At 34.2% G+C, this 12,741-nt stretch overlaps 1 protein-coding gene across 1 annotated transcript; it reads right to left on the minus strand.

Moving 5' to 3' along the window:
* Positions 1 to 2,991: 2,991 nt before the first annotated feature.
* Positions 2,992 to 6,068, minus strand: LOC143573360 (ERBB-3 BINDING PROTEIN 1-like). The gene is made up of 10 exons (XM_077058257.1): positions 5,985 to 6,068; positions 5,787 to 5,889; positions 5,584 to 5,668; positions 5,354 to 5,503; positions 5,109 to 5,262; positions 4,038 to 4,253; positions 3,822 to 3,958; positions 3,663 to 3,754; positions 3,396 to 3,575; positions 2,992 to 3,322 (listed from the first exon to the last, which is right to left on the minus strand). The coding sequence occupies exons 2-10, from the start codon at positions 5,878 to 5,880 to the stop codon at positions 3,264 to 3,266; spliced, it is 1,167 nt and encodes a 388-aa protein (XP_076914372.1). The 5' UTR covers positions 5,881 to 5,889; positions 5,985 to 6,068; the 3' UTR covers positions 2,992 to 3,263.
* Between the last annotated feature and the right edge of the window lie 6,673 nt (positions 6,069 to 12,741).

A 12,741-nucleotide genomic window follows, 5' to 3' on the forward strand; every position in this document is an offset into this window, starting at 1 on the left:
TAAAGTATTGATGATAACTCTTTAACCCCTCGCTTTACCCCTAAACCGTAAAAGTTTGAAAAACTTATAAGTAGGCATAGCATTTGGTAGGATAAGGGTCGAGTTTTTATAATTTCAATCTCAAACCTGATTATAAAGCCATGCCACATACTTGTTGACTCGATGTCAGTTGGCTTCATCGGTATACTTACGAGCATTAGATATACACGTTTATGACTTTATATGGTTAAAAGTTAAACGTTAGTGTGCTCGTTACCTGAAAGCCAAATAAATAACATAGTAATATGTTCAACAAAAGAGTAATTACCCATAAACATTAAACAATTATGAGACTAAATTCATACCGGTTTCATTGAAGTTTCTTATAATCTATCTATTCTAATAAAAGACTACATATTTTTGTCACTTGTCATCCTCAAAGCCATCCTCACATTTTTTTTTAACTTATTTTAATATATGGTCCTTGTCTTTTAAGTCATGTCAATATATGAATTCAAGTTTTTTTTTATTATATGTAAATCCTAATCAATTCATTCATTAACATTAATGGTGAAATAAAGAAAAAATTAAATTTGACGTTACGGGTTTGTTAGAATATAATTTTAAAGTCACAGGTAATTGCAAATTAAAGCAAATAAAGGTTCATTTTTATATGGTAAACTACAAATTTTTTTACACTGGGATTCGAGCAACAGTGCATATTTTTTTTTTATATAAGATTGGTTTCAAATTTGGATTTAAAATCTTCTCATATGCTTTTAAACTCGGGAAAATGTGTATTTTATTAATTTTCTCCAAATGTTTTATATAAATATTGCAAATATAGAGAATACCTATTATATATCTTCGTGTTTAGCATTAAATTATTGAAGTTGAATTATATATTTATAATCTATATGTATACCGATTTATTATATGAAGTATATGTCATTTATTTATATGATTTTTTTTGTTTAGTATAAAGAGTTTTAGCAGTAAAAAATCAATATTTAATTTTCAATATTTTCTTTATAATTCAGACCAAAATGCTTTAGAACATATATATTCACATTAATTTACAAAAAAAATATTTAATCCGCTTAAAAGTCATTTACCATGCTTCCAACAAATCCGAAATATTTGTTTTTTTCTTTAAGTTTTTAAAATATATATATATATATATATATATATATATATATATATCGATTAATTAAATATTCCAACAACTCCCATAATATTAACAAATAACAGAGGATTAATATTCAAAATTTAAACATATCTTCTCAAATACTTTCATCTCTCATAAATAAAAATCACCACCTTCACTTTATGCAATTCTAAATTTCTATTATTATACTAACTAAGAATAATCACTTTTCTTCGAACATGACTTTAAGGTTAGTATGTCTTTGTCATTTTCCATTAATATGAAATGAAAAAAAAAACATTTTGTTATATTTTAAGTTCTAGTTTTATATGTTGCTTGATTATACAATTGTTAATTGTAAATATAAAATCAAGTAAATATTTGTCATACACAGAATATTAATGACACCAAATTTATCATGATCAATCAATTTCAAATTCTAAAAATTATAAGGATGACTAGATCATCAAAGTTCAGGTAATCTAGTTTTTAGATAATCATGTTTTGGGATAAACATAAGCACATGATCTCAAATGACATTATATATACTGAGCACATGATCTCAAATGACATTATATATATTAATTAATTAACAGGCATGATATTTTATGTGTAAGAATATTTTTTTTGTTAGTTTCATGGATATATTATCATTTATCGAGGGTTGGTATGTATTTGAAGAATCTTATTTATCACACGGACAATTATGTGTGGCTATATCAAGAGTTATAAACATACTTAGAGCATTCACAACCCATTCCTTACCATATAACCATATATATCATATAATTACATTAAAAATCACTGTACTTTCTCTCGCCTGTTTAATTAAATAATACTTTTTATACCTTTATCATTATCTTTTCTCTCTCTTACACTCACAACCACTTTTAGAAAATATTAAAATATTATACGGTATGAACGGTGAAACCCCAAATTTAACTTTCTCATATAACATTTTCTCTCTCCTCTACTCACAACCACTCATAACCATACCATATAATTTACAAAACCCACTCACACAAATATAGGGAATAGGCTGAGAATGCTCTTATATGTTACCTTATCAAGAGTTATAAGCAGACATGGATTAAAGATTTGATTTGTGATAAACAATGTATAACAACCAATAAAATCACAAATGTAGCGTATAAGGACTGTTCTACTTATTTGTAACATATTTGTGTAATCTTAGTTATGTAATTTCTGTAACTTTAATGTAAATTGTAATTGTATAATATATATGATCATTTTGTTAAGTATATTTCATTTAATGATTAAAGTATAAAATTTTCATCAATTACCCGTGTAATACACGGGCCTCAAACTAGTGATTAAATATTCAACGCGATGACTCAAAAGAATTAGATATAAAGATATAAAAAAGATGTCTCATGTCTTCTTTGTTTTGTCTCTCTGTACCCACTAGTATAAAATATTATGTATTACGAAAAGCCATGTTTAAGAAAACACAAATCGGTTGGATTCCACTGGAAAGCAAAACCGAAAACAGCTCATGGTCTTGTATAAAACCACGGAACTAAACTTTACCGGTATAAAACATAACCAGATTCTTGAAACGTTGGTGAATTTATTATTACACAGATTCAATAACAGGTGTTAACAAGAACATTTAAGGTCAAAAAGTATTAGACACAAATGAGTATTATTTTATGCCAATGCATTTATAATCCGAATTCATTACTTTGGATTTCATACTCAAAACTCATTTATAAATGGTTAAAAAAATTAGGTCAAAAGTTTATAACACATTCTTTGTTTGAACTTTTTTTTTTCAGAAATAAAAGTAAAACCAATTTAATTTGGTTCGGTTTGAACCCAAAACGACATATGCACACCCTTACTGGGATGAACAGAAAACAAATATTAATTTCATAGTAACTAACTGTATATTACCTTATTCTATTTCAACCAGATCACATCAAATACAAAATTATGCTTGATGAGGCCTTGCACATTAAATCTGAGAAATTAAACCTTAAGTCGATTGGATTGGCAAAACAGAGTATACAACTTGGTTTTGTTTTCAAGAAAGATTTTGTTCACAAAATGAAGCGTGCGCTCTCTCTCTCTCATCAAACCTCTTTTACGGCAGAACCGAAACTAGATTCAGTTTTCACCCTTTGGCTTTTGTTTCATCCATTGTTACTGCTTCATCAACTTCGCCTTTCTTACCTATCAAAACATTGGCTATTAATTAATACAAAATTTAACAGCCTAAAAATGATAAATCTTTGCTTAAAATTACCTTTTTTCTTCTTGCCACCGCCTTTTTTCTTGCTCTTAACAGGTAGAGCTAACCAAGCTTTAATGTCGGGATCATCAACGCTTTTAGTGGGCTGCAACTCCTGAAGAGAGTGAGATGTGATGCGGTCCGATCCGTTTGGCATTAGAAAAACTGTGAATTTTATATGTGCAACAAAATCACCTGCAACAAAAATAACATGTTAAGCTTTTCACGAACAGCTCATTATTACATAAACATTAAGAGTAGTTTAGTTAGTATTAATGATACCAGGTTTTTCATGAAGAACAGGGTATGGTTGCAAAAGCTCGTGATTCACACATTCAACCAATCCTAGACGTGCACGCTTCTCTTCCAAGGCCCTGCCACCAATAACAAAACAAATAAATGAAAACGATTTAAATCAAGATTTACAAAGCATAAACATACCTAGCAGAGAATGGCATGATTGGAAACTTCTGACTGATTTCGCTAAAAATGAAACGCGATGCTTTCATTTTCAAGTGATAACTCTTGTCAACAGCTCGTTTATAAATCGTAGTTTGTTTCTCATCCAACAACTTTGGCTGCAAAACCAAGACCATTATTAACAGAAGATTAAGCCTTAATATGGAATACAAGTTTCTTCAAATGTTAAGTAATCACCTTGCCATCCCCTGTGCTTGTGACTATATCAATTGCATAAACTTCATTTTCTTCAAATTCAGCATCATCAACTCTGGTTTCAGGATTTGCAACACTTAAAACAACTTTATTTCCGTCAATCACGAATTGCTTCAGTTGATGACTGAGAACACCTTCAACAATTTTGCAGTCATATGCAGCAGCAACCTTTTGAATGGCTTCTGTCACATCTTGGTTCTGCAATATATATATAGCAGAATATAAGCAGCTGATTAAAGGTAAAGTATAAATGACCTGAATGCCTGTAACGGTTACTAAGTTGAACATTAAGAATACAGAGTGCATAAGTAAAATTGGCCTTCACAATTTTAGATATAAAATTAAAAGGTAGAAAACTCTTAAAATGTGATTAAACATGAGTCTCTATCAGTGTAACTATGACTATTAATAGCATCACAGGAGAAACTCCATAGCCTATAAATAGATAACATCATTTAGAGAGATCGTACCCCTACCAAGAATGTAGAAATCATTTAAAAATGCATATCTATGTTATACAACATAAAAACCAAAGAGAATTATTTGACTAGAAAATAAGAAAAATAAGCAGGCATATAAATGGCATAAAATGAAAGTACGTATAAATGACTAGAGATAAAAACAAAAGGCCAGTTGCTTAATCAAAAATATTAAAGAATAAGCGTGTGAATGACAAATCTCATGGAAGGAAGAAAAGCACTAAATAAAAATATCAAAACATCTTAAATGCATAAATAAGTACCCGGATAAGTTTAATACAAGTAAGTACTTGACATAATATTTAAGCTCACATGAGAGATGGCCAAGTGCCAACCATTAAATGAACGCACATGAAAAAAGAAATAACTTAGTCATTTAATATACACTTACCAAAAAATTCTAACAGAATCAATAGTAAGAAAAAAAAATGGTCAAAAAGCTTATGTTTCAGTTTTGGACTAAACTAGTTAAAATGCCCAAACTACAGGAACAAATAAAGAACGCAACTAACATATAAGTAAACCATTAAGAAGAAAACATAAAATATAAGGTAAAACAAAACAGAAAATGTACCTTTTTTCCAGGTCTTACAAGCCTTAGTGCAACCTCAGCAGCAGTATTCGCAGCAGCAATAACATCAGCAGCCCGTCCCGTCACCGGGCCTTGATGAAGAACATGCGTGTGCCCCACCACAGCTATAAAACCATCTATATGACACCCCATATCACTGTAACAAATCCAAAACAACCCTTTACTCACATTCATATCAACAACAAGTCAATAACAAACATAACTCAACTCAACTCATTAACACTTACATTTTCAAAATGTCACCATCTTTCAACACCGTCTTGTCACTAGCAAGTGGCGAAAAATGGCACACCGTGTTGTTAACAGATACACATGTTGGAAATGCAACTCCCCTTTCAATCTTCTTCTTTACATTCTTGTACATATTACCAGTTTGCCTATATTATTATTACCAAAACAAAAACTTTATTATAACATCACATTGATGTTTAATTTGAAAATAATAACAAAAACTTACTCTCTAATATATAAATCTCCTATCTCACAAAGATCAACAATCTTGGCATTGGGCTCACATTCTGATAATACTAACTGCAAGGCCTCTATACAATCGATCAAAGCATACACTTATTAGTTATTATTATTATTATTATTATAACCAAACGAGTAACAATCAAGTAGAAATGAGATTATTAAGCAATAATAATAAGTGGGATTTACTGTTAACAATTTCAGCAGCAGATTTGTATTTAGTAATGACTTCAGGAGAGGAAAGATCGAGCTCCTTTTCATCCACTCTTTCATCGTCAGACATGTTTTGTTTCTTTCTGCAACTAATAATAACAAAAAACAAGAATTAGGGATTGAAATTGAAGAAATAAATTGATGGAATTGGGAGAAGATAAGAGAAGAGAATACAGTATGAGATTAAAACGCAAGGAAGAAAAGAAATTAATGTGGGTCGGTGGTCAGGTACTAATACTAACCGGCCATGGGTTTCAATGGTCGCCCGTGATGATGGACTGTTGAATGTTGGGTTTAGCCGTTTAGGTTTCTCATTTGTAGTTTTTTATTTAAGAAAAAAATACATCAATACATTCAACTTTTAAAACTTTATGTTAATTTGGTTCAAGTCTCACTAGAAAAAAAAAATAAAAATCACCCAGATGTAAGATGAGATTCCTTACGATCATGAAATGAAGATAATCGAATAAATCAGTAGTCTGTAAGTTATTCAGATTGGTTGTTAAAAAACTTTATTTAATCTTAACTTATAAATGATAGATGTATTAAATATATATTAGCGATTTTGAAAAGTTTACAAATATATAATATAAGTATCAATATATAGTTATAGTTGGATTTTGTAATTATATTAATTACTAATTTGGCTTGTATCAATGCGGAGTTAGCCCACTTGATAGAGACACTTGCCTCTTAGATGGGATGTCTTAGGTTTGAACACGGGCAAATGTGTATTTTAGTAATATTGGTGTAGAATAAGACATGTGTAATTTTTGTCTTTAAGAAAAAGGAAAAACTAATTTGATTTGCATTTATTGTTTGATTGAAAACAAAAGATACATAATTAAAAATATATGTGTTTTATTAATATAACTAGGGTTTGAAACATGCGCGTTGCGATGGATATGTGAAAAAGAAATTACAATCGTAAATGTTTTCGTGTATGTGACAAAGAAAAAGATAGTTGTTTTAAACGCTTCCAAAGCCCATCTCTAAGTGTATAACTATCTACCCATAGCAGTCAACAACTAAAAGCTTCGTATGTGCGAAACAAATATAAATAAACACTCTTGAAGGTTTAGAAACCAATAAAAGTTGGATAAGTCAAACCAAGAATGAAAGACAAATTGAAATTGCAAACTAAATTAGAAGTTAGAATACAAACCAACACTACCTTGAAGTATTACATAATCAATCTAATCAAATTTTGTATGTGGCTAACTGGCTATATAGGGTGTAGTTGAATTGCTTACCAGATAAAAAACAACTCATCCGAATGTATATATATGCCATTGAGGGCTTGGTAAGACAATTAACTTTAATTAACAAAATGACTTCAATCAAGAACAAAGTGCATTTATTTAGCCATTCTCGGTATCAAGACTGCAACATTGTTACGCAAAAAAGTGAACATCATTGCCATAAACCAATCTGAAGAGGCGAATCATAATAGGTTCAACTCCAGACCATGGCTGCAACATAAGTTTCCATGCCTATCACCGAAACATCATCACCGTTATTAACAAATGCCATTAGAGTTGTAATGAGGCGATCTTCCTATCATGTCGACAACCAAGCCATCTCAGTTGCCAATCCAAGACAGTACAGGCTCAGACACACTTCATTGCCGAGTCAAAGTCAATTCCTTCAAATTATTCAAGAAGCTATATATATTTAGAAATCCATTCAAAGTCACTACATGGCAGCATAAATTGAAGTTAAGTATGTAAAAAGTCAAACATGGCAGCATAAAAAGTGCAGCTCAACATCTTACGCTGGTGGAGAGAGACGACAAGAGGCCACCAGACCACCACCACCTAAGGTTTCCAATCATAACCCGACAATAGTAGGTCAACCATCTCCGCCACCAGCCACCAAAGACGGCCTTAAACACTCGTTAGTTCATTATTATCTATGCCCAAAACCCGCATCCATAACCATAGAGAAAAGCCGAAGGTAAGCCGATCCACCACCATAGGCCACTACCGGCATCGCTTAAGGCTCCATAAATGGAACACGACAACAGGAAAACATCACCGCCTTACCTCCACCATCGCCGCCGCCTAGGTTTCCTAGATGGAATCCGGCAACGACCACCACTGCCACCAAAAACGGCCTAAAAGGTCGTCAGGAACGTTTGTTTACCACCACCTAAGGCTGCCATCGCCATAGACGGCTCGACAGTCTTGCGACCATCGAATAACAAAACAACAATATGGGTCATTGTGGACCAATTGCCAATTTTATAGCTCTTTCGAACCATTATACAACTTAGTCTTTAGCCGCTATCTTTCTTGACCAAGTTTATAAACTAGACGGCAATATGGGTCATTGTGCATCAGTTGTCAAAATTTGCCCATTTTATATTGGAATTGTAATAAGAGGAAATCAGAATTACAATGCTTTGATTTTTGTTTTGCTTGTCAAAATACAGAGAAAGGAACATACTTAAATAAGAGCTTTAATGTTCTATATAAGGAAAAAGAAATAATAGTAAAAAAAATAATCCCTTGATTGTTGCTATGCAACGGCTACTTGCATAGCAATGGTTATTGTTTAGAATGGAAATGAGATCTTTGCATAATTATTGATTTTATTTTCTAACACTCCCCCTCAAGTTGAGTAGTCGGGTCTCCGATGCTCAACTTGCTAAGGAAATCACTGAATATCCTCCAGTTGACGGCCTTTGTTAAAATATCTGCTAACTGGTCTTCTGATCGAACAAATAGTAGTTCTATAATCCCTGCTTCGAGTTTTTCTTTGATGATATGCCTATCAACCTCCACATGCTTTGTACGATCGTGTTGAACTGGTTTTTCTGAAATTTGAATTGCAGATTTGTTGCCACACATGATCTTGCTGGCTTCGGTTTGGGGAAACCCAATTTCTGTCAAAAGTCTACATATCCATAGGACCTCTGTCACGCCTCGTGCAATCCCTCGGAATTCAGCTTCAGCACTGGACAATGCTACCACCTTTTGTTTTTTTCTTCTCCAAGTAACTAGATTTCCACCAACCAAAGTAAAGTATCCCGATGTTGATCTTCCATCATCTTTATCTCCAGCCCAATCCGCATCTGTATATAATTGGACGTTGAGATGGTTGTTTGGTTTAAATATAACCCCATGGCCTATTGTTCCTTTGAGATATTTGATAAACCATACTGCTTCCATGTGAGTGACTTGAGGTTGATGCATAAACTTGCTAACTACCCCTACTGCATACGCAATATCTGGACGAGTATGCGATAGGTATATTAGTTTACCTACAAAGCGTTGATATATTTCTTTGTTTGCCAATTCCCCTCCTTCTTCCATATGGAGTTTATGGTTCACCATCATTGGGGTGTCGGCAGGTTTGCAATCAAGCATTCATATCTCAGCTAAAAGGTCAAGAATATATTTCTTCTGACATATAAAGATACCTTGTTTAGACCTTAGCACTTCGATTCCAATAAAGTACTTAAGTCTTCCTAAGTCCTTCATTTCAAATTCTGAGAACAACTTTGCCTTCAACTTCTTCATTTCTTCATCATCATTTCCTGTAATGATCATGTCATCAACATATATGATTAAACAAGTCACAAATTTACCTCTTTGTTTAAGGAAGAGCGTGTGATCGCAGTTGCTTTGTCGAAATCCATATCCTTTCATTGCTTGAGTAAATCTGCCGAACCAAGCTCGAGGAGATTGCTTAAGGCCGTAGAGAGATTTTTTTAGCCGACATACTTCATTTGCCTTGAAATTTGTTATGAATCCAGGTGGAGCTTCCATGTATACTTCTTCCTTCAACTCTCTATGTAGGAAGGCATTCTTAACATCAAATTGATGAAGAGGCCATCCTTTATTTGCAGCGATTGAAAAAAGAACCCTGATTGTGTTGATCTTGGCTATTGGGGAGAATGTCTCTGAGTAATCAATCCCATATGTTTGGGTATAGCCTTTAGCCACTAACCGCGCTTTATATCTTTCAATAGTTCCATCAGGTTTATGTTTAATAGTGAAGACCCATCGGCATCCCACGGGTCTCTTTCCAGGCAGACGACTGCATTTTTCCAATGTGTCATTTTTCATTAGTGCCTTCATCTCTGTTTCCATTGCATCCTTCTACTTCTCTGATTTTAAGGCTTGTTCCAGAAAGGTAGGAATTTGATCAACGTACAAGGAAGAGTTAAAGGCTTTAGCTTCTGTAGATAAGTTACATTCGGCTATATTTGCCATTGGGTATTTAGACGACTTTGATTGTTTTTCTGGAGAGTATCGTTTAGATGGGACTCCTCTGCTAGCTCTTGGTGGTAGAACATACTTCTCAACTGGTTCTTCTGGTGTTGTTTCTTCTTGAATATGCTCCTCATGCACTGTTTGTTCTATTTCTATCTCGAAAGGTATGTCGGGAGAATTTTGGTCCGGGGCACTTTCGGTCCACCAGATTGTTGTGAAGTGTGTGACTCATATTGGGTACTGTGATCTTCTTGTGATGATGGTGTTTGGGTACTGTGATTGACTTCTTCTACTGATGGAGCCCATGGTCCACCAGACTGTTGTGAAGTGTGTGACTCATATTGGGTACTGTGATCTTCTTGTGATGATGATGTTTGGGTACTGTGATTGACTTCTACTTATGGAGCCCATTTTGGAACCCATTTTGGAACCCATTTTAGCCAACTCAATGTGTCATCATCCCCTTTCTCCCCCTGACCATTGTGTTGGGATATATAAAAAAATTCGGTTTCAAGAAAGTCACAGTTCATGGTAGTGTACATATGACATCTTTTTGGACTATAGCACCGATATCCTTTTTGGTTAACACCATAGCCAACAAAAACACATTTTTTAGCGTAAGAACCGAGCTTGCTTCGATTTATTTTAGGGATGTGAACGAACACGGAGCACCCAAAGATACGAGGTTGTAGAGTAAGTGATGGCGGAAGTTTCGTAAATTCAGAGAGAGTTTGGAGAGGGGTTTTTAGATCAAGGGCTTTGGTTGGAAGAAGATTGAGAAGATAAGTGGCGATGGCAAGAGCATCCGACCAGAAGAATTTAGGGGTTTTAGATTCAATTAGGAGGGCTCGAGTGATTTCTAAGAGAATACGGTTTTTTCGTTCAACCGTCCCATTTTGTTCAGGAGTGTAGGAACAAGAAGTTTGGTGGATTATTCCTTTTGATTGACAAAATTGTGTCATTGCGGTGTTAACGAATTCCCCCCCATTATCGGATCGAAGAATTTGAATGTTAGTTTTAGACTGTGTTTGTATCATAGCATAAAAATGAGTAAATCTTTCAAAAACTTCAGATTTACGTGTTAGAAAATATATCCACGTCATACGAGTACAATCGTCAACGAAAAGAACAAAAAAACGATAGTTTTGCCCCCGATAACTTCTGTCGGTCCCCAAACATCCGAATGGATAAGGGAAAAAGGTAAATTAACTTTCGTGTTATTCGGTTTAAAAGTATGTCTATGACTTTTAGCCAAAACACACGCTTCACAGTTTATTGGTTCATTTAGAGGGTATAGTTTTGGAAATAAAAGATTTAAATAACCAATAGATGGGTGTCCCAATCGTCTATGCCATAACCAAGCTTCTCGATTTGCAGTTCCATGAGCTAGCATCACATTACCATGTTGAGTCACTTCGTCCACATAATACAATCCATGGTGTTCGGTGCCACGCCTAATAATCACTCCCGTCCTAATGTCTTGTAAAATGAAAAAAGTAGGGTGCATTAATAATGAACAATTTAATTCCTTCGCTACATGACTAATTGATAATAATTTATGTAACAATGACGGGACATAAAGACAATTTGAAAGTCTTAAAGTCGGGGAAATTTCTATAGTTCCCCCTCCCTTTACGGGAACTATACCCCCATTTGCGGTTTTAATGTGGTTAATTTTGGGTTTAGATTTTGAAATCATGTCCGATAATTCAAAAGTCATGGTGTCGGTAACACCACAATCAAATATCCACGATTTTTCTATATTTTCGTAAGTTTTGACCATGTTAACTTGCCCAACAGATTCTAAAATACCCTTTTCGGTTCCAGACACCTCCACAATTTTATTCTGATTAGTTTCTTGGAAATTAAATTATTTTGAGAGTTTTCAATTATGTTTTGACCAGTGTCATAACCAATAGATTCATCAGGGGTTTTATTAAACATTTCTAAAAATATAGGGTTTAAAAATTTATTATTAAAACATGAAACATTAAAAAACGAAGGGTTTGAGATATCGTTCTCAAACCCTTTACCTTCATCCCTGTAGAAGCCATGGCCACCTCCATCTCCGGCGGATACTACACCATCACAACCTAAAGTATTCACTTGTTTCTTCACTGAACCCGGTGGTCTCCTTTTTTGTTCTTCAGCAGCCGGATCAATCATGTTCAGAGTACCGCCTCCGCTTTCGCCGGTGACTTCTTCGCCACCTGTTGCGGCGCCAGAACCGTTAGTAACCGGAGTATTAGCTAGCCCTAACTCCGGATTATTATTAAATCCATTGGACCTAAACCCGTCAGGCGGCAACGCTTCGTCGTTGTATTGTTCCGAATCGTCAAACGCGAACCGTTGTTGCAACGATTCGTGGGTTATGGTGTTTCTGTCTCTCGTCGGAGCATTGGTTTCTGAGTTCCCGACAACGGCTTTTATGAAATTCGTGATTTGCAAAGCAAGCCCGTCATTGTCTGTTTTGTCGGTTACGACACTCGCGGTTTGAAGGTTGCCGACAGCGATCGTCAAGCTATCGGGGATCCGTTTTTGGTTGTGGTTTTGATGTGTATTTTGACTGGTTTTTATGAGATTGATGATTTGCATCGCAAGATTTTTGTCGGTCATTTTTGAAGGGTTAAAAGAATTGGGTAGATAATAAGTAGTATTGAGCAGATTTAATCCAATGATAAAAAACACTGCTCTGATACTGAAGAGGTAGG

The sequence above is a fragment of the Bidens hawaiensis genome, unplaced genomic scaffold (assembly GCF_021521415.1).
Source record: "Bidens hawaiensis isolate Kalapana, Puna unplaced genomic scaffold, B.hawaiensis_p1.1 tig00026395_1, whole genome shotgun sequence".
NCBI classification, from domain to species: domain Eukaryota; kingdom Viridiplantae; phylum Streptophyta; class Magnoliopsida; order Asterales; family Asteraceae; genus Bidens; species Bidens hawaiensis.